Source organism: Chionomys nivalis, chromosome 3 (genome assembly GCF_950005125.1).
Source record: "Chionomys nivalis chromosome 3, mChiNiv1.1, whole genome shotgun sequence".
Lineage (NCBI taxonomy): Eukaryota > Metazoa > Chordata > Mammalia > Rodentia > Cricetidae > Chionomys > Chionomys nivalis.
Genome location: NC_080088.1, coordinates 73758006 through 73785077, shown reverse-complemented (window position 1 = coordinate 73785077; position 27072 = coordinate 73758006). Strand labels below are relative to the sequence as shown.

The window sequence follows — 27072 nt, the reverse complement described above, 5'->3', positions numbered from 1 at the left end:
CTCTCTTTTGGAAGAATAAACTCCAGAGACAGGTCTTTATTCAAAACTCACTCAAGAGATTTATTTGAGAGGGAGGAATCCAGGAGAGTGACTGCCTCTCCAAGTGTAGAAAAGGGCAGCTGCTAACTCAACAACCACAGGGTTGATACAGAGTTGCTTAGGGCAGAGATTTTCCATGGATAAGATTTTCAGGGTGGAAACCAGTCAGACATCAATTGCTCAATTAAAACAGAGATTGGCTGGATTTCATGATCAGGGATTGGTTGGTTTCAAGCATACGGAGTGATTTTGTGTTCAGTTGGTCATGGTAGAGTGTGATTCTTTTACTGGCTCTGGATTCAGGGGCAAAGCGTGTTTGCTTGGCCCTGGTTTCAAGGTCAGAATGTATTCCTATGGCTAACCTTTTAGCCTACACATAAGGTATCAAAAATTCATGAATTCATTTTTCCTATGAGTTTCACAGTGCACACAATACAAAAATGGACATCATAATCCTTGAAGAGATTGTTGACACTGTCAGTTTATTTCTAGAGAAAAGTTACTGTTGCTTAACTGATTGTAAGTCATAGCACAATTTCTAATTAGTCTTAGTAATATAAACCTGGACTCATATATCGGGGTAAATGCTGAAAGATCACAGAAATAAAGGAGCAAGCCATCAGAGAAATTATTTACCTTTACCAAATCCTCAGAACAAAGTGGGGAAGACCCTGTCTCTACAAATCCTCAGTCTTAATGGGCTAATCTCCTTTTTCCTCCTGCCTTATGTTCTTCTCTCTGCCAAGTCATATACCATCCTGTCTCCACCTCCCAAGTGCTAGAATTAATGGCACATGGTTTACAAATTCCAATATTAAATATGTGAGCCACAACTGCCTTGCTGTTTCTCTTTTAGAGTGGTCAATCTAGTGTATCCAAGGTGGCCTAGAAATCACAGAGAACCACCTGCCCCTGCCTCTTGACTGCTGGGATTAAAGATGTGTGTCACCACTGCCTGCGCTCTGTGGCTAACTATAGCCTATCACATCACAGCACTCTGACCTTCAGGTAAGCTTTGCATGTTAAAGCATAAACAAAATATCAGCACAGTAAGAATATTGGCTAAAGATCTTACCAAATACTTTACAATAAAAAGACATCAGTATCCATTCTAGGTAACAATGACAATTGTAATATGCAAAGTCGTTATCAAATTGAATGTACACAAAAATTTTATGACTGAAAAACTTTTTAAAACTGAGGACATTTATGGAGTTTCAAAATTGGATGACTTTTTCTCATGATTTTGAAGACTGCATAAGATTTCTCTCAAGTATGTGTTCTTTTACGCATTTGAAGATGACTATTATGATATAAAAGATTAACCACATTGATTAGAAAGTTTTTCTCCAGACTGAGTCCGTTTATGCCTTTTAATATAACTGGTCAGTAAAGGCTTCACCACACTGACTGCATTCAGAGTTCCACTCAAGTATGAGTCCTTTTATGCATTTGAAGAAGAGTGTAATGGCTTTACCACACTGATAACATTTCGAGGGTTTCTCTCCAGTATTTGTTCTTTTATGCCATTGAAGATGACTGTTATTTGCAAAGACTGTAAGACACACATTACATTCATAGGCTTTGGCTCCACTGTTTTTTCTTTATGCATTCCAAGAACACTTTGACATGCAAAGACTTTACCACATGGATTACATTCATGGGATTTCTCTCCAGTATGTGTTCCCTCATGATCTTGAAGAGAACTATGACATGCAAAGGCTTTACCACACTTCTTTCCTCATAAGGTTTCTCTCCAGTTATGTGTTCGTTTATGCTTTAGAAGAGAGCTTTGACAAGAAAAGGCTTTACCTCACTGATTAAATTCATAGGGTTTCTCTCTAGTATGTGTTCTTTCATGACGCTGAAGATGACTAAGACGTCCAAAAGGTTTACCACACAGATTACATTCATGGGGTTTCTTTCCAATATGGGTTCCTTCATGCATTTGAAGATGCCTGTGATAATGAAACATTTTACCACACAGACTACACTCATAGGGTATTTTTCCAATATGTGTTCTTTTATGGACTTTAAGCTTATATGGAACTGAAAAAGCTTTACCACAGAGATTACATTCATGGGGTTTCTCTCCAGTATGTATTCTCTTATGAATTTTAAGATTAAATTTATATGCGAAGGGTCTACCACACTGATCACATTCATAGTGCTTCTCTCCAGTATGTGTTCTTTCATGACGTTGAAGAAAAGAAGGATGTCTAAAGGCTTTACCACACAGATTACATTCATAGGGTTTCTCTCCAGTATGTGTTCTTTTATGCCTTCGAAGAGAGCTTTGACAAGAAAGGGCTTTACCACACTGATTACATTCATAGGGTTTCTCTCCAGTATGTGTTCTTTTATGACTCTGAAGATGACTAAGACGTGAAAAGGCTTTACCACACAGATTACATTCATGGGGTTTCTCCCCAGTATGGGTTCTTTCATGCGTTCGAAGACGACTGTGATAATGAAACCTTTTACCACACAGACTACATTCATAGGGTTTTTCTTTAGTATGTATTTCATTATGGATTTTAAGTGTATGTTGAACTGCAAACGCTTTACCACACAGATTACATGTATAGGGTTTTTCTCCAGTATGTGTTATTTTATGACTTTTAAGAGAATTGTGATGTGCAAACGCTTTACCACACAGATTACATGTATAGGGTTTTTCTCCAGTATGTGTTCTTTCATGAATTTTAAGAGAATTGTGACGTGCAAAGGCTTTACCACACTGATTACATTCATAGGGTTTCTTTCCAGGATGTGTTCTTTCATGACTTTGAAGATTACATTTAGTTGCAAAGGCTTTACCACACAGATTACATTCATACAGTTTCTCTCCAGTATGTGTTCTTTTGTGGTTTTGAAGATTACTAGGAAATGCAAAGGCTTTACCACACAGATTACATTCATAAGGTTTCTCTCCAGTATGTGTTCTTTTGTGGTTTTGAAGATTACTAGGAAATGCAAAGGCTTTACCACACAGGTTACATTCATACAGTTTCTCTCCAGTATGTGTTCTTTCATGGTTTTGAAGATTACTACGAAATGCAAAGGCTTTACCACACTGATTACATTCATAGGATTTCTCTCTAGTATGTGGTTTTTCATGTTTTTGAAGATGACAGCCATATGCAAAGGCTTCAGCACATTGAGTGTATTCAGGTTTCTCACCAGTTTGGTTTCTATAGTTCCTGTAAGGATAATTAGCACATGTAAAAGCTTTACCACATTCCATACAAATGTTGAATATTTATATGTGCATGAACTAATTTTACAATGTGCTCCAATTTTAAATAGGAGCATTAAGGTTTTATTACTCTTTAAATTCATGTTGTTTCCCTTCATTAAAGGATGCCTTGTATCTTTGAGGATACCTTTATTACATGGTTCACCTTTAGAGAAACTTTTCTCTACATAAGGTCTATCACACATGTGAAGAGAACTGGAAAATCTCAGTAGTTTAAAACACTTATTTTTCTTTTATTTCTTTTATTCTGAATCATACTACACTTGTTAAGAAGCTGGGACAATGAGAGGTATTTACACAGTCATAGAACTCATATGGCTTTTACTCAATATGAGTTTGTTGATAGATTAAAAATGAAGCTGGAAAACCAATCATATACTTGAATCAAATACTGAAAGTATACTCAACATGAGGACTGCTTGCTCCTTATCTTCCAATTGTCCTGTGAGAGAAGTATTGGTATGGGAGGTCCTTTTGTATATTTGTTGGTTTTATTGGTTAATGAATAAGGAATCCACCTTAGCCTGTGATAGGGCAGAGTAAAGTTAGATGGGGAAACTAATTTGAATACTGGGAGAAAAAAGGCAGTCAAGTAGATATAAAGGAATGATGTAAGCTGCTCATTGGAACATTGCCGGTAGGCCACACCCTCACAGTAAAATATAAAATAATGCAAATCGGTTAGTCCTAGACGTAAGAGGTAGATAGGAATACAGTTAAGTGACCGGCCAAGCAGTGATTTAAATCATATAGTTTCTGAGTTATTTTGTGGTATGGGGAGCTGGGAACGAATGAGCGGCCTCCTAATACAAACAAGAGTCCTCCTACTATAGGGATGTTACATCTTTGCATATCCCTGGGCTCATATGATGTGTATCCAGAATAACATATAACTAGTAAAAGAAATCTAAAAAATAAAAGGTTTACAGATTGAATTTACACAGTTTGACTTTCTGTTCCTCAGAGACCCATAGTATAGTGATTAAGGTTTCTCTACAACAATTGCACCTTGACTCTTGAATCTAACTGACCATCTCATTAAACATAGCACAGTCACAACTATAAGAGTAATACTAGCTTGACTGTGGAATATTTCCTTATTAGAAGTGTTGGAGATTTATCTATCTCTACTTCAATGTGTTATCCTTTGTAATATGAGTAGCCTGAAACAAATGCAATGGACAGTTCTACAGCATAGCTCTCATGGTACAAAGATTCAAATGGTGATATCTAGTAAGGCATTATCCTCTGTCTTCTTTCTTAAAAAATGCCTTGCAAATTCAATTCTCCTACCTAAATGGAGGTTTTGGTTTTGCGAGAGTTTATTAATCATCAATGACCTTCAAGCTGTGGTTATTTACACTTTTGCTTTTGTTGAAAACTTCCAGGACACATTACAATTTCTTCAGAGCCACATTTGTGTCTGCTTGCACATGAAAATTACCTCTTTTGTCTTCTAGAAATTTGATAATTTTCTTCAATGTTATGATCTTCCCAACTGTAACCTAAAATATAGTATCAGAAAATGTATGTTATACTACAAAAATTGTCTAAAATTTAAGTTACTATCCTCAGTAAACCTTAGAACCATGCCTGATTCATTCATTTCATCCTTCTTCTCTCTCAATCAAATTACAAAGAGCATCAATAATAAAGAAACAGTTGTCACCGTACTTTAAAACCTGAAGGAAAACTGAGTCTTACCTATACTCCTGAGGTTCCTGTAGGTCTCTAGCATCACATCTTCATAGAGCTCCTTCTGGGAAGGATCCAGCAAAGCCCACTCTTCCCAAGTGAAGTTGATGTATACATCATCATAGGTCACTGCCTTCTAAAATGTACACATGCATGCTCAGTTTACTAAGTAAGCTCAGAGATCTGCCTTCCTGAAGTTATCTTTATCAGCAGACAGTTAATTATTTGGTCAGTGCTTGGGGTAAAGACAAGATAAGCCCACTTAAGATATTAACAGATAGCCAAGGACACAGAATTACTACTTGACCAGAGTGGCTGTATCATAGCTTCTCAGTCAGACTGAAGAAAAAGTATGCCCTGGCTTTAACTCACTCAAAAGATACCTAAGTCCTTATGGTCACCTTCACCTCAGTTTACTGATGACTTTAGTTCAGGAAATTTACAGGTTCTGTCTTACTCTCAAGGACAGTAGAAGAGATAATTAAGTGTAAATCGGAGAAAGATCCACAACACCTACGATCAGACCAGTTGATAACAGCCTAGCCCAGAATTAATGATAGAGGTCTGGGTCTCTTCTTTGCTTAGAGCAGTAACTCTAACTCCAAACCTCAGACTGTACAAATTGCAGCATCTGGTGTATGTGGTATCAGATTCAGGAGCCATTAGCTTCCCCATGAACATTTACTTAGTTTGCCTGTTTACCCAATTCTATGCATGGTGGAAGAAAAGAAGTGGTGTGCTGATTTACACAATCCATGCCCTATTTATAATTTTACTGAAAATAAACTTTTAGCTTTTCCTATCACCTAAAAATGTAGTAAAGCACATTAACTTGCCCTCTAAAATTCCCTAATGATTTAATTCCTTTTATAACTAACTTTCTCCATTAAGGACTTTACCAGATGTGGACTAGACAGTCCCAGAGCATTCTCTCTCTCTCTCTCTCTCTCTCTCTCTCTCTCTCTCTCTCTCTCTCTCTCTCTCTCTCTCTTTGTGAGGGCAGACTGGACAAAGGCAAGACTGGAGCACAGCAGGACAAACACCAACTCCTATGGCCATCTCTCAAATGCATGGGGCTCCAGTTTCAAAGGCTTAGATAGCACTATTTCTGCAACTTCTCATCTCTCTCTTTCTCTCTGGTTACTTCCGTTCCCTATGCAGCTAGGGCTCCACGGAAGATGTCCCATAGCTTGTGTATCTTGGCATCTCAAAATGCAACCCAGGCTGTTGTGGAATATTATTTTAAGACGTGTTATATTTACTTATGCTGTGGAACATTTCTTATGATGATGAAATGATGTGTTGAAGTCTTTTATGTTGTATTTGTTTAACTTCGTGAGGCTGTGATACTTTGCCTGTCTAATAAAGAGCTGAACATCCAATAGCTTGTCAGGAAAGGATAGGCAGGTCTGGCAGTTAAGACAAAACAAATGGAAGAAGATATTTGGGAGGAAAAAAGGAAGGAGGAGCAAGAAAAGGAGAGGACACCAGGACTAGTCACCCAGATACACAGCAAACCATGGGTTAAGAATTAAAGTCATCCAGATTAAGAGAAAATAAAAGCCACAGAGACAAAAGGTAGATAGGAAAATTTTTAAAAAAAAACTGCCTAGAAAGTAGTCAATCTTATGCCAGGCATTTATAAGAAATAAGCCTCCCTGTGTGTTATTTATTTGAGAGACGGGTGGCAGATTGGGTGGTAAAGAGTTAAAAAAAAAAAAAAAAAGAAGAACCAGCAATACAAAGCTTCATTCTATGTAGCTTCATGCAATGAACTCTTACAGTCAACTCACTGGGTTTCTGACTCTGCCAAACATAAATGTCTGCAGCAATGCTGGACTGTAATCACAAACTAAGAATCCACGACCTTAAAGTTTTGATTCCTTATTGTTTCTATGACCAAAACATGATGGGTGATCCTAAAAAGTTTGAGTTCTTAATTGGGATGGACACTAATGTGCTTTGACCACAGATGCAGGAGGTTTGAATGAACGTGCTTCCTGGATCTAAGAATGACTTTTCTGCCGGGCGGTGGTGGCGCACGCCTTTAATCCCAGCATTCGGGAGGCAGAGACAGGCGGATCTTTGTGAGTTCGAGGCCAGCCTGGTCTAGAAGAGCTAGTTCCAGGACAGGCTCCAAAGCTACAGAGAAACCCTGTCTCGAAAAACCAAAAAAAAAAAAAAAAAAAAAAAAAAAGACTTTTCTTACTCCTTCCATAAATTGAAGGTTTGCTGGATAGAGTCTTACCCGTAGGGCATCCCGACAGGCTTCCATTGCACAGCAAGGGCCTTCTTTATAGTGGTGACACACTGTTTGAAAATACTTTCCTTTTTCAGCACTTGACTGCCATCTGAAACTACCTTTTTATTTTCATTTATTTCTGCTTCATTTGTCTGTTTTCACTGTAGATTCAAATGAGCCATCAGTAATAACCATCCAACAAATTCAATATTCCATTTAAGAAATTAGCCCATGGCCGGGTGGTGGTGGCGCACGCCTTTAATCCCAGCACTCTCTGGGAGTTCGAGGCCAGCCTGGTCTACAAGAGCTAGTTCCGGACAGGCACCAAAAGCTACAGAGAAACCCTGTCTCGAAAAACCAAAAAAAAAAAAAAAAAAAAAAAAATTAGCCCATTATTTTTAATTCTGCTTTACTGAATTTCTAAGACATAGGCAGAATATAGAACCAAAATATCACAAAATGACCTCTAGCTTAATATTTTAATGGAGTCTATCTAGTCTGGTCTGCTATTATTCTTAATCTTCCCATTTTCCTGGCTCTACAAGAAGAGTCAATTTGGTTCTGTGTGTAACCTCCTATGGGTTTGCCACCTAACGTCTGGATATTTTCCACATTCTTCCAAAAGACAGAATTTTCAGTTTCTACGTAAAAACAAAATCACTTTTGGTGTTTAATGTTTTTGTTCTAACTTACTTTGATGCTGGATGATTAAATCCTCTAATCAAAAGCATTTCAGGCAATGAACAGGTTTATTTGGCTGATTGTGTCAGATCACACTCCATTATGGAACCTTGGGATAGAACCTCAAGCTAACAATTGAAGGCAAAGCCCATGGGTAAAGATTGTTTCCTGGCTTTCTCTCTTGCCTCCTCACTGTCTCCTGAGTCCAGCTCCACATTCGTAGGGACTTCCCACATCAGTCATAATTAAACACAATCTCTCACAGACATAGCACTTTCTTGCCATTATGAACAAAGCCACCATGAACATATTTGAGACAGTGTCTCTGTGTTAGGACAGATAATCATCTTTTAGTTGAGAAAGTGGCTGTGTGTTAGGACAGATGAGCATCTTCTGGGTATATGCCCAAGAATCATCTAAATAGCTAGGTCTTAAAGTAGATTGACTCTCAATTTTCTGAGGATTGCATATTGATTTCCACAGTGGTTGTACAAGGTTACACATGCAACAGCAGTGAATCACCTTGTTTCACGTCCTTTCCAGCATTAGCTGTCACTTGTCTTATTTATCTAAACTATTGTTACATATTTAAGATAAAATCTCAAAGTAGTTTTGATATGCAGTTCCCTGATGGCTAAGGATGTTGAACATTTTCAAGTGTTTCTCAGCTATTTTAGATTTCTCTACTGACAATTTTGTTTAGAGGTGTACACCATTATAGATGGATTATTTAGTTTGCTGTTGTCTAGTTTCTTAAATTCTTTATTATCCCGTTTGACACAACCCAGAAGCATGGTATACTCATGTATAACAAACATGGTATACTCATGTATAAGTGGACACTAGCAGTTAAGTTACAATGACAGTAATCTCCACTAAGCATAGTACAATCCATAGATACAGAGAGGCTAAGTCACAAGAACACCTGTAGGGAACACTGGAGGCAGATAAGGATGGTAACACAGTAAGGATCAGGTGAATAATCAAAGAACAGGGGGAGAAGAAAGAGAGGGATGAATGGAATAGAAGGGCTCTTAGTAGGGGGTGGGAACAGTGCAATGTAAACCTTCCTGGAACCTATATGGGTGATCCTAGGGAGGACTCCTAAAAATCAAGAATACAAAAGCTACACAAGGTATCATCTAAAACTATGGAACCTATAAGAGTGACCCTAGTGAGAACTGCTAGAAATCAAGAATACAGAAGCTATATACCAGGTAACATCTGATTTAATAGAAATGGGTTAATCAAGATGTGAGAGTTAGGCAATAAGAGGCTAGAACTAATGGGCCAGGCAGTGTTTAAATGAATAGTTTCTGTGTAATTATTTCGGGGATAAGCTAGTCGGGTGGCAGGACACAGCCAGCTCCTCCTTACAACAGAGTGGTGCCCCAAAGTGGTAACGAACTCCACGTAAAACCTGAGAGGGCTTAAAAAGGAATTCTAGACACAAATATAGAGTTTAGCACAGCTGGCAGCATACCATAACTCCTTTAAGAGAGAATTTCCTGACTCAGCAGCAGTAACAAAAAAAAAAAAGCGCCATTTTAAAACGTGGCTTCCTGGACTGTGCCGCCAGTAGAAACGCCAGCTATTAAGCATTTCAATGGCTTTTTGTGGGACTGGATGTTTGTGTGCCCTGTCGGGATCAGGAAGAAAGTACTCTGAGACCATGCCAATGGCACGGCGCTACCCGCCTGGGCAGACAGCTGGATCAGGCTTAGGCAGGCGGGACAGCATGGCAGACACCATACACAGAGATGTTTGCAGGCTGCGCAGTGCTCTGCGTGGCAGATTTGGTGGCTCCAGAGCTAGCAGAAATGGTACGTTCACCATTTTGAATTGGAGAGAGGTAGAGCCAACATCCAGAGCAGTTCTGCCGTGCTAGCAGTGCAGCGCACGTCTCAGAGGCACAAACAGCTCCACCATGTTGGACTAGGCGGGGCAAGCAGGAAGTACCTGTATTTGACCTGGGATTAAGCACCTTAGATTCTTAAGAGCTTAGCATTTTAAAAGCTCTTCAAGATAGCAGTGAATTAAAGACAATGCAATAAAACAGATTCAGACACAAAAGACCTCTAAATGGGTCATAGAGTTAGATAGACATACGTAGGCTTGGGAGAGAGAAAGAAAAACAGTATTAAAAAGTAATAAAGTTAATGCTTTTAAAAAAGGGTAAAGTCTTTAAAGAGACAGATACAGATAGTCATAGATTAAAAAGAATTAAAAAAAATAAGCCACATAAAAATGGAAAATTCACAGAGAGTCTGGATTCTGTGTATTATTGTGTTTTCTTTGAATTTCTTGACTGTGAAGGAGCTAAATACAGAGAGATATTTCATTGTGTGGTCTGCTAAGCTAATCCAACATGTATATTATAAAGGTATCTTGACTTCAGAATTTGGGTCTAAGGATATGATGCTTTTGAAAAGAGGTTCTTCTTTTGTTTCACAGAGGATGACACCCTGTGGACCATACCCTCCTGAAAGGTTGCTGTAAACACCCACAAAAAATTACTTCACCCAACTGCAGACTAAGATAAACCTAGCATACAAGATACACCATTAAGGACCTGATTAACAGCGCCCCCATACAGCATGAAGTAGTTTGGAGAAAAAAACCTACGCCCATATTCCCAAATATTGTTTATAAATGTTCTTTTACATTTAAAGGGGATATGATATAGATATGAATAATTTGCACTGATATGGATTTTGCTTTAGTGATATAAATTTAAGGTCAATCTCGTTACATGTATATGTATTTCTGATCTTGATTAAGGTATTGTGATTTGTAGTTCATTGAAAATGTAATGTATAATTAGGAAATATAGGTTATTAATGGATAATCATTAATAATAGTCAAGCTTGTAGTCATGCTAGTTAGATTTTCTTGATACATAGAGATATATTTCAGTTAGATAGGCATTCTTCATATCTTTCAAAGACTACAGAATATGGCATTTAATGTTTTAATAATTTAGGGCTTTTCATGACAATGAGACACGTCTGCTCCTGGCAGCACCAATCTACTTTAAGAGGAAGATGGGCATCGAAGAGGCTCCTTATGGAGTTTGATAGCCATTTGAGCAAGAAACTGCTGTTGCCTGACTATTGCATAAACTGGACATGAAGAACCCACAGAGAGAGGACTGCTGAACTTGCCTAAAGGTGAGATGAACCTTCAGGGTTTCTGATTCATGAAAGTCTGTGAGATATTCTGCAGGATACAAAAGAAAGTGACTGAGCCGTCTTTGAAATTTCCTGCTTCATGGAACTGTCTGCTGGATACTATGGGCCTGAAGGCCAAAGATAGATGCGCCGACAGTACAAAAAAACTTTGGGTGACTGTACAGGCAGCGAGATGTCTCTGTCATTTCTAGAGTTTTAGAAGTTGCTTACTTCTTGTTTACTTAGGTAATTTTATATACTTCTGGAATCTTTGATGGAGTTGAAGAATAGATAGATAGTTATAGTTATCGTTTTCCATTGTTATAATAAAAGATAAAATAGATATAAATATTGTAACTGTAATTCTTGCTTGATAACTGTTTCGTTATATGTAATTTTACTATGTTAAAATGAAAGCCTTTCTTTTTTGTTTAAACAGAAAAGGGGAAATGGTGTAGGAGGTCCTTCTGTATTTGTGTTGATTTCACTGGTTGAATAAAGAAGTTGCCTTGGCCTTTTGATAGGGCAGCCCTTAGGTGGGTGGAGTAGACAAAACAGAATTCTGGGAGGAAGAGGGCAGGCAGAGAGAGCCGTCATGGAGATGCCATGCTTCACCTACCTAAGATGGACACTGGTTAGACTCATGCTGGTAAGCCACGACCTTGTGGTAAACACAGATTTAATAGAAATGGGTTAATCAAGATGTGAGAGTTAGCCAACAAAAGGATAGAAATAATGGGCCAGGCAATGTTTAAATTAATACAGTTTGTGTATTTATTTCAGGGCTAAGCTAGCTGCTCCTCCACACTGCACAAAAACACTTGGGGAAAATTGAAAGTTATATTGTGCATATGACACCAGAGTTCAGTACAAGAAAACAAATGAATAGAACTCTAAAAGAGACCCCAACTAAATAACCATAGAGACTGCTGATAACCAGATGACTCTCCTTCCCCTTGCCCTCTACAGGATCTAACAATCCCCTTTTGCTTTGGGACTTACCTCTTTTGAAATAACATTTTTTACCTCTGGAAACAAAAGCAAAACCTCTTACCAAATGTAACATAGACTGTGGTTTTTATTCTGAGGTGAACATACCTTTAAAGGGTACAAGTTGATTTAATTTAGCAGAGTTATTTCTATTATCTAATGCCTCTAGACCTGTCCTTTCCCTGTCATTAGCATTTAAAAACTTTAAATAAAGTATTGTGTACGTTATCTCTGGGGTCTTAACTACCCATTTTGTTTACTAAGCAAATCTTTTCAGATGCTAGATGAAGCATTAATCTAATTGATCTTTATCAATAAAAAAATCAAAAATCAGATATGTGGTTAGAACCTGAAAGATCAGAGAAGCAGAGGAACAACCACCAGCAACTCCTACCTCTTGCCTTCCTCCATCCCAAAAGACCAAGAACCTCTCTCAGCCCTACCTTACTACTTCCTGTCTCCTATCTGTCCACAGTTCTCCAAACCTCTATGGTATTTTTGGTCCACTAATGGGCAGCTCTGCTCTCTCTTAAAAACAATCCTTATTATCAAAATATGATCAAAATACCACACAACACCCTGTGACTTCTCATAGCTTTTCAGCTACTTCCACTTGCCATATACCTCTCCCCATCGCAGATGTCCCATAGCATGTGCATCTCAGCATCCTGTGCACCAAATACAATTCAGTGTCATCTCCACCACATCATGTAATGAACTCTCACAATTTAGTCCCTGGGACTCTGACTCTACCAAACATAGATGGGTACAATAGCGATGAACAGAGCACAGGAGAAGAATCCAGGACCTTTATTTTTGCATCTTCCTTGTTTCCAGAATAGGTGATCCTGCCAAGATTTAATAGACCCTACCAAACTTGGACCAAATTGCTACAAGTTCTGTATGATATTGGTCCTGGGACAAGGAATTACTTTGTGAACCCATTCCATGAAGTAAGGACTTAGCTGGATAGACTCTTATACTTGGCTTTAGATGCAGAGCAAGGACCTTCCCTTTAATGGTGCTAAAATCCTAGAAAATCTCTGCCTTGTTTGCACTCCTGGACTGCCATCTGAAACTACCTGGTGCTGTTTTAATCAACAAAACAGAGACTTTTCTTTTCTGTCTACTTGTTTCCTTTTCACTGTACCTGACTGAGTCAATGCTCATAGCCACCCAATACAAACAACATTGTCTAAGAAACCAGCCCTTGTCTTTTATTCTGCCTTCTCACTTTCTTGGGGCATGGAAAGAATAAGAAAGATTTGGGGTCAAGTATCACACAAATGAACCCCAGTTAAATTTTTCATGAAGTCCTCTAAGCATCTGCACTTTCTTACCTCATGAGGCCATGAGGATTGAACTGAGGCCTGGACTGCAGGGGCCTCAGCTTGAAGAGGTTATGACTTTTATTGAGAGCAATCAGACTTTTTATATCTTCATTAGAAATAGAAAACAATGATAATTTCTAAAATCAATACAGTTGTAGTTGCCAGGATACAATGAAGACTGCAAGCTATACGGGGTACACAAGATTAATGTCTAAGACCAATTGTCCTGTTGAGCTCCCATATTTGCTTGATTACTACGGGATCATACAGAGGAACACAAGTCAGCCTCAACACTTCACTGCCTGAGGGATACATCAATCTGTCAGGAAATAGAAGACACTGTGCTCCAGGAGCCATGGATTTCAACCTGAAAAACCTATGACACAGATCTCTAAAGGCAGGTATGCCAGGCCTACTCCATGTTCCCTGAAGAGTCTTTTGCCCACTAAAATTCTATGACCTTGACCTCCACTGTTTGCCATAACTCACAACATTCTCATCTTCCAGGTCCTACAAGAACAACCAATTAAGCTCTGTGTAGAGCTTTCTATGGTTTTGCCATCTTAAATCCTGATACGCCCAACATTCTTCCAAAAGTCAACATTCTCAAGTCCTTGGTAGCAACAAAATCCCTTTTGAGGTACCATTTTCTGTTGCACTTTTCTCTCTCTTGCTGTGATTAAATTATCTATCCAAAAGCAACTAAGGTCATGAGTTTCTTAGGTTGTCACCCCTAAGTCACAGTCCATCATTGTGGGAGCTTAGGAGAGAAACTCAAATTAATCCCTGATGAAAAAACACGTGGAACCATTGTTTCCTGGTTTTCTCTTTTGCTTTGTTACTGTCTTGTTCTCAGTTAGCTCATTTTCAGCCCAGGTCTACTCTCTTAGAGACATTACTAACACAGTGGAAGAGTCTTCCCACATCAGTCATCAATCAACACAATCTCTTTCAGACTCAGAAACCAGACATTCTGCTCTAAGCACATCCTCAACTGACTTGTCCTCAGATGACCCCAGGTTTTGTCATGTTGACAGAACAGGCCAATTAGGATACAAGGAAAATAATATTCAAGAATCTTTAAAGATCCAAAGCCGATGTATTAATCATATTAATCCCTTAAGCAGCACAGACACAAACATGAAGATAGCAACAACTGGAAAGCACAGAGATCCCAGGAAATGGGAAGAGGCAAGCATCTAAGATCAAGAAGAGAAAGGTAAAACTGTCTCTGTACAGAAAATTCCCAAGCCACCAAAAACTCAAACTCATAAGAAAGTTTCTGAATAGAGAATTGGTGAATGTCCATCATTTCCAGAAAATGAATAGTATAATTAGACTATCATAATAAAAACAACATAGATGGTAACACTGAGAAACAAGACACAAACACAGACCTAAAAATATATATATAATGGTCTCTTAAACAGGAACTACAAGATTCTAATCAAAATCAAACTCTAAGAGGTCACTGACCAGCACTCATTCTCTACGTTCCAGTTCTCTCCTTTATCAATAACAGAAAATGGGTTGGGTCAGGAGGGCAGTTCCACCAAACCTCGAGAGATTCACTTGAAGCCTTCTGATGTTGTAACTTTGTAGAAAATAGTTTTGACTAATAAAAGGATCTCATCCTCTTATGACAAAGAAAGGGCTGTCTGTTAGGATCAATTAGCCATCATTTTGTCTCCCATGATTGATGGTTGCCTGTAAGATTGTATTAGAGTAAGAAAATCAAAACTTTTTAAAACAAACTACAAGATGACAGATTTTTAAAGAATCAGTGTATACCTAAAGCAACATGTTTTACTATAACTGCTTTGTAAGTCACAAGAACTTCTGAAACCAAGCTTATTGCTATTTTTGTGGATGTTTGAGCATGAGAGAAAAATACTTCCATATGTATACAGGTGCCATACAAAAATAGAGGGGGGGTCAGATGCCAAGGATCTGGAATAGTAGAGAGCTATGAGCATCCCAACTTGAGTGGAAATATCTAAACTATTGAAACTCCAGCAATTTGGTTCACAATGAGGTCAGACTTTGCCCAGATTCTTGATTGCCTTGGTGATGGAGGAAGGTCATTGGTTAATTAATAAAGAAACTGCTTGGCCTGAGAGGTTAGAACATAGGTGGATGGAGTAAACAGAACAGAATGCTGGGAGGAAGAGGAAGTGAGCTCAGACGCCATAGCTCTGCTCTCTGAGGCAGATGTGATGAAGCTCCAACCCAGGATGGATGTAAACTAGAATATTCCCGGTAAGCGCACCTTGGGGTGCTACACATAATAATAGAAATGGGTAATCAAGATATGAGAATTAGCCAGTAAGAAGCTAGAGCTAATGGGCCAATCAGTGTTTAAATGAATACAGTTTGTGTGTTGTTATTTTGGGGCATAAGCTAGCCAGGCAGCTGGGAGCTGGGTGGCAGAATGCAGCCCGCAGTTCCCGCAACAGAATGGCCCCTAGCGTGTGGACAACTGCATCCACAGAAAGCCTGAGAAAGCTTGGGAAAGAATAGAGTAAAGCATGTTTTCTTGGTAGCAGCAATTTCTCGGTTCTGCTCGGCTTGCCAGAGGCAAGCAAGCGCTCTCATCTAAGTGAGGCTTCCTGACTCAGCTTTAGCTGCAAAACCTTGCAGCTCTTTTGAGAGGTCCTGCCACAAAACACTTAAATGGTGTTGATAAAAGCTGACTGAATGCTTGTTTGTTTTCAGCAGTAGCAGGAAAAAAGCTGAGTTGTTTTAAAATGCCCGTTTTGTGGGCCGTCCTGCCAGGGCAAACTCTGACTCTTTGAGGCAGGAGGTCAGCTACAGAGAGAGCATTTGAGTGTTTTAGCTTGTTTGCTGGCAAGGACCTTGAAATACCGTAGAGTTGTGGCAATAAAAATGGCTACAGCCAGTACCTCTGCCGTGAGGCTGGAAAGCTAAGGAATGGGCTGGATCCAACCGCCAAAGCCACGGCTTTAATCCTACCCATGTTGCTCAGTAATTTAAAGGCTCATGTGGTCAGAAAAAGAGAAATATACAGTAAAGAGAGATTCAAAGACAAAGAAAACCTTTAAATGATTTACAGTGTGTTAATATATGCAGGCTAAAAGTTAAAGTTCTTAAAGTAAAAAACAAAAAAAAAGGAAGAAAGAGTTGGGTGTGGTAGTACACACCTTTAATCCCAACACTTGGGAGGCAGAGGTAGATTGACCTCTGTGTCTTCAAGGTGTGGTAGCACATGTCTTTAATCCCAATGCCTGGGAGGCAGAGACAGACAGATATCTGTGAGTTCAAGGTCTGGTAGCACACACCTTTAATCCCAGCACTGGGGAGGCAGAGACAAACTGATCTCTGAGAGGTCAAGGACAGCCTGGTCTACAGAGTTATTCCAGGTCAAAGATATACAGAGAACCTGTCTCAAAAAGCAAAAAATAAAAGTAAAAATAAACAAAATAGAGGTTAAAATAAAGTGTACAAAGATGGAAAATACACAGAGAATTTTGATACTGTATGATATTATGCTCTGTTTGAATTGTCTGAATGCTGAGGAAGGAGTAACAGCTGCTAAAAGATATTTGTTTATAAATGCTGCTGAACTAATCCAACATAGATATTTTGAAAATACCTTGACTTCAGAATTTGGATCTAAGGATATGATACTTTGGAAAAGAGATTCTTCTTTTGTTTTCACAGACGATGAGACCCTGTGGATTGCTTCTATACCAATATGGTATGCAGACCACACCCTCCTGAAAGGTTGCTGTGAACACCCTCAAAAAATGACTTTGCTCAACTGCCGACTGAGATGGATCTAGCACACAGGTTATACCATGAAAGACCTAATTAACAGCGCCCCCATTCAGCAGGAAGCAGTTTGGAGAAAAAATTGCGCCCATGTTCCCAAATATTGTTTATAAATGTTATTTTACATTTAAAGGGGGATATGATATAGATATGAATAATTTGCATTGGTATGGATTTGACTTTATTGATATAAATTTAAGGTCAATCTTGTTATATGTATATGTATTTCTGATATTGATTAAGGTATTGTGATTGTGTAGTTCATGTAAAAATGTAATGTATACAGGTTGTTAATAGATAATCATTAATAATAATCAAGCCAGTAATCATGTTAGTTAGATTTTCTAGATGTGCATAGATATATTTTAGATAGACATTCTTCATATCTTTCAAAGACTACAGAATATGACATTTAATGTTTTAATAACTTAGGGTTTTTCATGACACCCTGGTCTGTGGATCACAAGAAATTGCCAAAGAGGGCATTCATGAAGCACCTAAAATTGATGACCTAATTCCACATTTCTAATCTCAACTACTGTTGAACGAGGAAAGGACTCACCCACTGTCCTGTCTTTCCCTTTCTAAACTGTGACTTCACCAGCTTAAAAGTTGATCAATGAACTCAATTCTTGCACAGGTTCCTCTTCATCTATAAGTCCCTAGTAGGAGCCAGAGAGATTGGAGGTCACTCATTAACTAGTCCATTTTTCCTTCTCACTGACTAGTCAAGACCCAGCCTGAACAGAGTTGCCCAGCACTGGACACCAGAGACAGGATTAGCTGTTCAAAGCAATATTCAGCAACACAGCATGAGTCAACCCTAAGAAATAGGAGATAGTGCTGTTCACAGAAATCAATATTCAATAACACTTTGGAGAGAGGAATAAAACTATATTAATGAGCCAGAAACACCGGGGAACAGAACGATAGAGACAAGAGCAGTGATGCACTTAATGAACATATTGAAAAATGATATCAATAAGTGATTCTTAGGAGCTGGAGAGATGGCTTAGAGGTTAGGGGCACTGCCTGTTCTTCCGAAGGTCCTGAGTTCAATTCCCAGCAACCACATGGTGGCTCACAACCATCTGTAATGAGATATGGTGCAGAATACAGTATATATAATAGATAAATAAATCTTTAAAAAAAACAAGTGATTCTTAAAATGATAAAAAAAATTTAAGATTAAAAAAAAAACCTGAGGCCGGGCAGTGGTGGCGCACGCCTTTAATCCCAGCACTCGGGAGGCAGAGGCAGGCGGATCTCTGGGAGTTCGAGGCCAGCCTGGTCTACAAGAGCTAGTTCCAAGACAGGCTCCAAAGCCTGTCTCGAAAAAACAAAAAAACAACAACAAAAAAAACCTGAGCTGAATTGATTTTGAAAAAGAATAAGCCCTTCCCAAGTAGAAGGAATGTCATTAGTAAGAGATAGATTGATGATGCACACGTGCATATCTTGGCCGCCGAGATCTGTAACCGGACACAGTCCATCATTGTGGGAGCTTAGGAGAGAAATTCAAATTAATCCCTGATGAAAAAACACGTGGAACCATTGTTTCCTGGTTTTCTCTTTTGCTTTGTTACTGTCTTGTTCTCAGCTAGCTCTTTTCCAGCCCAGGCCTACTCGCTTAGAGACATTACTAACACAGTGGAAGAGTCTTCCCACATCAGTCATCAATCAACACAATCTCTTTCAGACTCAGAAACCAGACATTCTGCTCTAAGCACATCCTCAACTGACTTGTCCTCAGATGACCCCAGGTTTTGTCATGTTGACAGAACAGGCCAATTAGGATACAAGGAAAATAATATTCAAGAATCTTTAAAGATCCAAAGCCGATGTATTAATCATATTAATCCCTTAAGCAGCACAGACACAAACATGAAGATAGGAACAACTGGAAAGCACAGAGATCCCAGGAAATGGGAAGAGGCAAGCATCAAAGATCAAGAAGAGAAAGGTAAAACTGTCTCTGTACAGAAAATCCCCAAACCAACAAAAACTTAAGGAACTCATAACGTAAGAAATTTTTTGAATACAGATTTGGTGAATGTCCATCATTTCCAGAAAATGAACAGTTTAATTAGACTATCATAATAAAATCAACAACATAGATGGTAACACTGAGAAACAAGACACAAACACAGACCTACAAATATATATAATGGTCTCTTAAACAGGAACTACAAGATTCTAATCAAAATCAAACTCTAAGAGGTCACTGACCAGCACTCATTCTCTACGTTCCAGTTCTCTCCTTTATCAATAACAGAAAATGGATTGGGTCAGGAGGGCAGTTCCACCAAACCTCGAGAGATTCACTTGAAACCTTCTGATGTTGTAACTTTGTAGAAAATAGTTTTGACTAATAAAAGGATCTCATCCTTTTATGACAAAGAAAGGGCTGTCTGTTAGGATCAATTAGCCACCATTTTGTTTCCATGACTGATGGTTGCCTGTAAGATTGTATTAGAGTAAGAAAATCAAAACTTTTTAAAACAAATTACAAGATGACAGCTTTAAAAAAAAATAGTGTATACCTAAAGCAACGTGTTTTACTATAATTGCTTTATAAGTCACAAATACTGTTGAAAACAAGTCAGTCCAAGTCCCATCAGAAATGACAGCTCAGCTGACCTGCTCTGAGCACCCTACACCCACCATGGCATGGCTGTGGTCTTCCTTACAACTCTCTACAGTACAGGCAGAAGACAATCCCAGAAAGAACCCGCCAGTTTTCTGCCACTCGTACTCCTGATTGCTAAGCCTTCCCAGAATCCTTCATTGGATAAAGCCACCCAGCTGCATCTCAGAATATTAGCAACTGCCATACTGGGTGATCAGATCAAATGACTCAGACAGCACAGTCCTTCCAGCTCTGCCCTTCCAGCCCAGAAGACAGCACCCTAGTTTAGAAAGTTTGTATTTTAGTAGACATTCTTGCTCTCTCCTAGAGCACATCCTGTTCTTCAGGCAGAGTACTGGGCCCTTTGTGAACCTTCCATTACACACTCAATGTCCAGTGCAGCCCACCCTTTGCCTCATAGCTGGGAAATCCTGCAGACAAACACAGGTCACATTCACGCAGAAACTGTTCTTATTGTGTAACTGTTGTTAAAGAAATAAAGGCTATGAATTAGAAAACAATGAGGGGTCACTGCAGAGCATGGAAGCCAGAAAGAAAATGTGATTATCTTGTAGTTATAATCTCAAAAAATTATTTTGAAAAGCTGAAACAGGTTTTATGGTCATGTGCTCCAGAGACTAGGGATTTGTATTAGAGCATATCAAGATTTCTCATAACTTCTCTCTAAGGATGAACATGTTAAAACAGAAAAATCATAGTCCTGTTAGGCAGGGCCACAACATTCTACCCAGATCTTCTATTTTGGTTGAACTATTGTAACTATAGTAAGTTGGTTTGGTTACACAACAAGGTCAGTCTTTGGCCAGATTCTTGATTGCCCTGGTCTGTGGATCACAAGAAATGGCCAAAAAGGGCGTTCATGGAGCACCTAAAATTGATGACCTAATTCCACATTTCTAATCTTAACTACTGTTGAAGGAGGAAAGCTCGCACCCTCCGTCCTGCCTCTCCTTTTCTGCACTGTGACTTCACTAGCTTCAAAGTTGGTCAAAGAACTCAATTCTTTTTTTTTAATTTCTATTTATTTATTTATTTATTAAAGATTTCTGCCTTCTCTCCACCACCACCTCCCATTTCCCTCCCCCTCCCCCATCAAGTCCCCCTCCCTCATCATCCCTAAGAGTAATCCGGGTTCCCTGCCCTGTGGGAAGTCCAAGGACTACCCAGCTCCATCCAGGTCTAGTAAGGTGAGCATCCAAACTGCCTAGGCTCCCACAAACCCAGTACGTGCAGTAGGATCAAAACCCAGTGCCATTGTTCTTGAGTTCTCAGTAGACCTCAATGTCTATTATAAAGAACTCAATTCTTGCACAGGTCCATCTTCATCTATAAGTGCTCAATAAAATCCAGAGAGATTGAAGGTCACTCATTAACTAGTCCATATTTCCTTCTCACTGACTAGTCAAGGCCCAGCCTGAACGAAGTTGCCCAGCACTGGACACCAGAGGCAGGATTAGCTGTTCAAAGCAATTCTCAATTACATAGCATGAAACAACCTTAAGATATAGGAGACAGTGCTCTCCTCAGAAATCAATAATCAACATCACTTGGGAGAAAGGAATGAAACTATATTAATGACCTGGAAACATTGGAAAACAGAAATATAGAGATAAAAGCAGTAATGCTCTTAAAGAACTTATTTAAAAACAATACCAATACATGATTCTTAAAATGATGTATACACATATATTTAAGAATTAAAAAACCTTAACTATATTGATTTCGAAAAAGAATAGGTTCTTCCCTAGAAGATGAAATGTCATTAATAAGAGATAGATTAATGTTGTCCACACATATGTTGTCTGCTGAGATCTGTAGCCTGACACATAGAGTCACAGTCAATGGCCTGTTTCACAAACCTCTGGAGCTGCCATAACTGTGTCAAGCAGGATTAACATACCTGCATAGGATAGTAGCCTATTTGCAAATTTAGGAGTCACTGGCCGAAGACAACATTCTGGAAAGGTACACCTACACAATCTGTCCAAGTTCAATCACTTGAAATGAATTAAAACATGCAGAGAAATTACAAAATCACCAGGTTCTTTGTCACAGTGTTGACTCCAGCAGCTGCTTGCCTACCCCGTTTTCCCTGCAATGCACACAGTAAACTATTCCTCCCATTTTGGTCTGAGGAAGAAGCAATGCTCCACATGCGAATCCTTTTCCTGTGACTGCACTGGATAATCAACGACATGACTCTAATGGATCATTTTAATACTCTGAGGTGGGACAGTCATCTACATGAGAGTTTTTAACATTAAAATAGTATAGAGGACAGCAAGGTCATTGCCCCGGAGAGCAACAAACTGAAACCAAGGTCACCTGAGTCAAAATAAGAGAGCTTGTCTCAGGAATATTTTTCTAACAGCATCAAAATATAGCTGCTCAGAACGAATTTGCCCTCCCATTGAAAAATCACTTCACACACTTAGCAGATTACTAAGAAAGCTCTCTTTAAGGGTGGTGCGCATCCATCTCTGGCTAATCGGATACAAGAGCCACCTTAGACAGGTTCTGCATTCCGTATCTTCAAGTGTCTTTTAGGTTCAGGCTCCAGGTTACACTTTGAACAATTTCAATAGAGACAGGCAACTTGCCAATCTAGACACTTAGGGAGATGGGAGAGTTACACAGCAAAGATAGTCCCAGAATAATTTCTACAATACACCGGTGACTTGAAACAGGACATTGTAAGGTGAAGGTCACAAGGGATGAGAAAGACAGGACCAGAAGGTAGAAAAGATAAAGCTGGTGTGGCGAGGTCGTGCATAACATTTGTCTGTTCCGTGCAGAGTTAGCCTTTTACAACCTGCACAAAGTTTAACATAAATGGATCTTATACTGAAAGGGCTGACCCTCTAGAAGGTACTGGAGAAACTAGGTAACCAGCTATCCATGGAGACACCAAAAGCATGATGAAGTTGATTACAAAGAAGTTTCTACACACAGCTCCCTGATCGCCACACTCTGAGCAGATTCAGCTCAAAGGGCAAAGTTATTCAGAGGCCTGGCCCTGGCTGGGTTCAGAAGTTTTAAGACCACATGGGGCTTCACAGGACAGGGAATTTGGCTGCAGGTTCCCACCCAGATCCGGGAAAGATCCATCAAACTGGCTCCTGAACCTCCGCATCTGCTCCACCCCATCTGGGTATTGCGGGCCCTCACTCACCATGTTGTGGTTTCCCAGCTCGGGAATGCTCTCCGCTCAGCTCCCTGCAGCAGCAATGTCAGCACAGCACCAAAACCGCTGTCGCTGGCTTCTCTTCAAAGTCAACCCTGAAGCCTGAGACCAGGAAGGGCCCTTCACCACTTCTGAGTGGCAGGTCGCCTGGAGGGTCTGATTGGCTTGTTAGGCAAGGGTGAATCTCCCGTAAGTTTGCAATATGCTCCCTCTACGCCAAAGAACTTTTCTGGATCTGCAAAGATACGCACATTTGGCCTGGGGTGGTGGTGCCCACCTTTAATCTCAGTACCCGCCTTTAATCTCAGCACTCAGGAAGCGGAGGCAGGTGGGGCTCTCTGAGTTCAAGGCCACGCTGGTATACAAATGCTAGTTCCAGGACAAGCTCCAAAGCCACAGAGAAACAACATCTCAAAAGACCAAAAACAAACAAACAAAAAAGATATGGAGATTTCAGTAGAGCTCGTTCAAGCCTCCAAAAGCCAATCCTGCTATCTTCCTGCACTCCATAGGCAGGAAGCCTGTCCCAGCTAGCTTGTACAGCCCTCTGTACTATGTGGGGTAGAGTGATTCCCTGTCACACTGAGGACTCCAGGAATAAATTACAGAAATATAAAGATGTAAGCCCAAACACATTTTGGGGAAATTAAATAAATGAAGCTGGCAGCCACTGTTAAAACCGTCAACAAAGACTTTCTGCCTCAAGAGCAGACATCCTGGCAGCCAGGGTGAACAGGGGTAAACTTTTAACAGTCGTCTCCTGTCTCTCAGCTCTCCAGCGAGGCAGGAACTGGGGACAAAGGTTAGCTTTTAACTATTGCCTCTATAGGACCCTCTGCTTGTATTCCCTTCATTTTTAACTGTCCCCCTATGTGACTCTACTCTCTGCCGTGCATTCTTTCAGGGACAAGGAAAAAAAAAACAGCTGTGTCAGCCACAAGCTTTCACTAACATCCTAAGTTAACATCCTATGACCAAAAGATGTAAACCTTAAAATGCAATGTGACTTTAAGCCTGACCTCAAGGTTGTACAAGTTCTTTGATCCACTCCTGGTGCTTTATTTTACTATCAGAGGAGTCCCAAAACCAACCTTATGGCCACAGCTACAGTGCCTGCTCTCTGGCTAATCTGGATACAGGAGCCACCTTACACAGATTTTGCATTCCATATCCTCAAGTGTCTTTTAGGTTTCAGGCTCCAGGTTACACTTTGAACAATTTCTTTCTTTCTTTTTTCTTTTTTTGGTTTTTTGAGACAGGGTTTCTCTGTGGTTCTAGAGCCTGTCCTGGAACTAGCTCTTGTAGACCAGAGCTGGTCTCGAACTCACAGAGATCCGCCTGCCTCTGCCTCCCAAGTGCTGGGATTAAAGGCGTGCACCACCACCGCCCAGCTGAACAATTTCAATAGACAGGCAACTGGCCGGTCCACACACTTAGGCAGATGGGAGAGTTACACAGCAAAGATAGTCCCATAATAATTTTTAAAATACGCCAGTGACTTGAAACAGGACGTCGTAAGGTGAAGGTCACAAGGGGTGAGAAAGACAGGACCAGAAGGTAGAAAAGATAAAGCTGGTGTGGCGAGGTCGTGCACAACATTTGTCTGTTCCGTGCAGAGTTAGCCTTTTACAACCTGCACAAAGTTTAACATAAATGGATCTTATACTGAAAGGGCTGACCCTCTAGAAGGTACTGGAGAAACTAGGTAACCAGCTATCCATGGAGACACCAAAAGCATGATGAAGTTGATTACAAAGAAGTTTCTACACACATCTCCCAGATCGCCACACTCTGAGCAGATTCAGTTAAAAGAGCAAAGTTATTCAGAGGCCTGGCCCTGGCTGGGTCCAGGAAGCTGTAAGGACCACATGGGGCTTCACAGGACAGGGAATTTGGCTGCAGGTTCCCACCCAGATCCGGGAAAGACCCATCAAACTGGCTCCTGAACCTCCGCATCTGCTCCACCCCATCTGGGTATTGCGGGCCCTCACTCACCATGTTGTGGTTTCCCAGCTCGGGAATGCTCTCCGCTCAGCTCCCTGCAGCAGCAATGTCAGCACAGCACCAAAACCGCTGTCGCCGGCTCCTCTTCAAAGTCAACCCCGAAGCCTGAGACCAGGAAGGGCCCTTCACCACTTCTGAGTGGCAGGTCGCCTGGAGGGTCTGATTGGCTAGTGAGGCAAGAGTGACAAGAGCACCTCCCATAAGGTCACAGTATCCTTAAAGAAGCAGTGCTGTGTTTCCTGGCCACGCCCTCAATCCCAGACACAGACCTTTTCTGGATTTGCAAAGATATGCAAATTTTAGTAGAGCTCGTTCCTGGCTCCAACAGCCCACCCTGCTGTCTTCCTGCACTCCATAAGCAGGAAGCCTGTCCCAGCTAGCTTGTACAGCCCTCTGTACTATGTGGGGTGGAGTGATTCCCTGTCACACTGAGGACTCCAGGAATAAATTACAGAAATAAAGGGTCCAGTCCAGGAATAGAGAAATGTAAAGTTGTAAGCCCAAACACATTTTGGGGAAATTAAATAAATGAAGCTGGCAGCCACTTTAAAACCGTCAACAAAGACTTTCTGCCTCAAGAGCAGACATCCTGGCAGCCAGGGTGAACAGGGGTAAACTTTTAACAGTCGTCTCCTGTCTCTCAGCTCTCCAGCGAGGCAGGAACTGGGGACAAAGGTTAGCTTTTAACTATTGCCTCTATAGGACCCTCTGCTTGTATTCCCTTCATTTTTAACTGTCCCCCTATGTGACTCTACTCTCTGCCGTGCATTCTCTCAGGGACAAGGAAAAACAGCTGTGTCAGCAAAACGCTTTCACATACATCCTAAGTTAACACCCTATGACCAAAAGTTGTAAACCTTTTAATGCAATGTGACTTTAAGCCTGACCAATCAGACTGCCCAAGCCTCAGAACAGTTCCACACGTTCAGTGGGCCTGGTTTGGTCCTATGCAGGCTCCCCCATTATCAGTCCAGAGTCAGTGAGCTCTCACTAGGTCAGGACAGCTGTTTCTATGGGTATCACCATCATGTGTTGACCCCTTTGCTTATATTATTGCTCCTCCCTCTCTTGGGCTGGAGTATGTGAAGGAACTGGTCCCACAAAAGAATGACGACAGCATGTCCATAACTCCAGGCAACAGCAGGATATTCAAGAAGGAATTCCAGGGGCTGGAGAGATGGCTCAGTGGTTAAGAGCATTGCCTGCTCTTCCAAAGGTCCTGAGTTCAATTCCCAGCAATCACATGGTGGCTCACAACCATCTGTAATGGGGTCTGGCGCCCTCTTCTGGCCTTCAGGCATACACACAGACAGAATATTGTATACATAATAAATAAAGAAAAAAAGAAAAAAAAGAAGGAATTCCATGATGGTCCAGTGAGTGGTGTGCGCGAGGCCAGAGGCCTTGACCCAAACCCATGACCCACTGCAACGAGCATTTTTAGGTGGGGCTGATTGAACAAAAGTTTACACCACACGACACACTGCAGCTGTTCATGCTACTAGAATGAAGAGGTGGTAGAGAGATGGAGGAGAGAAGTGCTTTATTCTTGTTTGTTTCTTTTGCTTTTATTTAATTATTTTGGGGTGTTCTAGTGAGGGATATGCTGCAAGAGTGCGGTGCAGATATGGAGGAATTGGAGATGAGAAGGATTGGGGTGTATGATGCGAAATTCCCAAAGAATTAAGGAAGAATCATGTTTAAGAAATATTCATTTTTATTTATGTGGATGTGTTGTGGATTGGTTACCTTTCTACTGCTGTGGTAAAACACCATGCCCAAGGCAACAGACAACGGAAAGGGTTTACAAGGGCTTACCGTTCCAGAGGAAAGAGCCCATTGCTATATGGTGGAGAGGGTAGCAGCAGGCAGACACGGTGCTAGAGGAGCAAGCTGAGAGCTCACAACTGGAATGAAAACAAGAAGCAGAGAAAGCAAACTGGAAAATGGCCCTCGTTTGTAAACATTAAAGCCTGCCTCCACTGACCCACTTCTTCTAACCCCTAAATCTCCCCAACAGCATCACCAACTGAGA

The 27072-nt window shown here is 40.4% G+C and overlaps 1 protein-coding gene across 1 annotated transcript; it reads right to left on the bottom strand.

Moving 5' to 3' along the window:
* LOC130872240 (zinc finger protein 431-like) lies at positions 1 to 25167 on the bottom strand. Its single transcript, XM_057766117.1, has 5 exons — positions 25029 to 25167; positions 23022 to 23268; positions 5003 to 5129; positions 4743 to 4803; positions 1 to 3242 (listed from the first exon to the last, which is right to left on the bottom strand). The coding sequence occupies exons 2-5, from the start codon at positions 23022 to 23024 to the stop codon at positions 1853 to 1855; spliced, it is 1581 nt and encodes a 526-aa protein (XP_057622100.1). The 5' UTR covers positions 23025 to 23268; positions 25029 to 25167; the 3' UTR covers positions 1 to 1852.
* Between the last annotated feature and the right edge of the window lie 1905 nt (positions 25168 to 27072).

Bases quoted from the DNA above. Each gene is read 5' to 3' on its own strand.
- LOC130872240 (XM_057766117.1), bottom strand. The intron at 4,804-5,002 runs GTAAGACTCAGT...ACTATATTTTAG, and splicing joins CAGGAACCTCAGGAGTATAG to GTTACAGTTGGGAAGATCAT. The intron at 3,243-4,742 runs GTAATTTTCATG...TTATCCTTACAG, and splicing joins ATTTCTAGAAGACAAAAGAG to GAACTATAGAAACCAAACTG.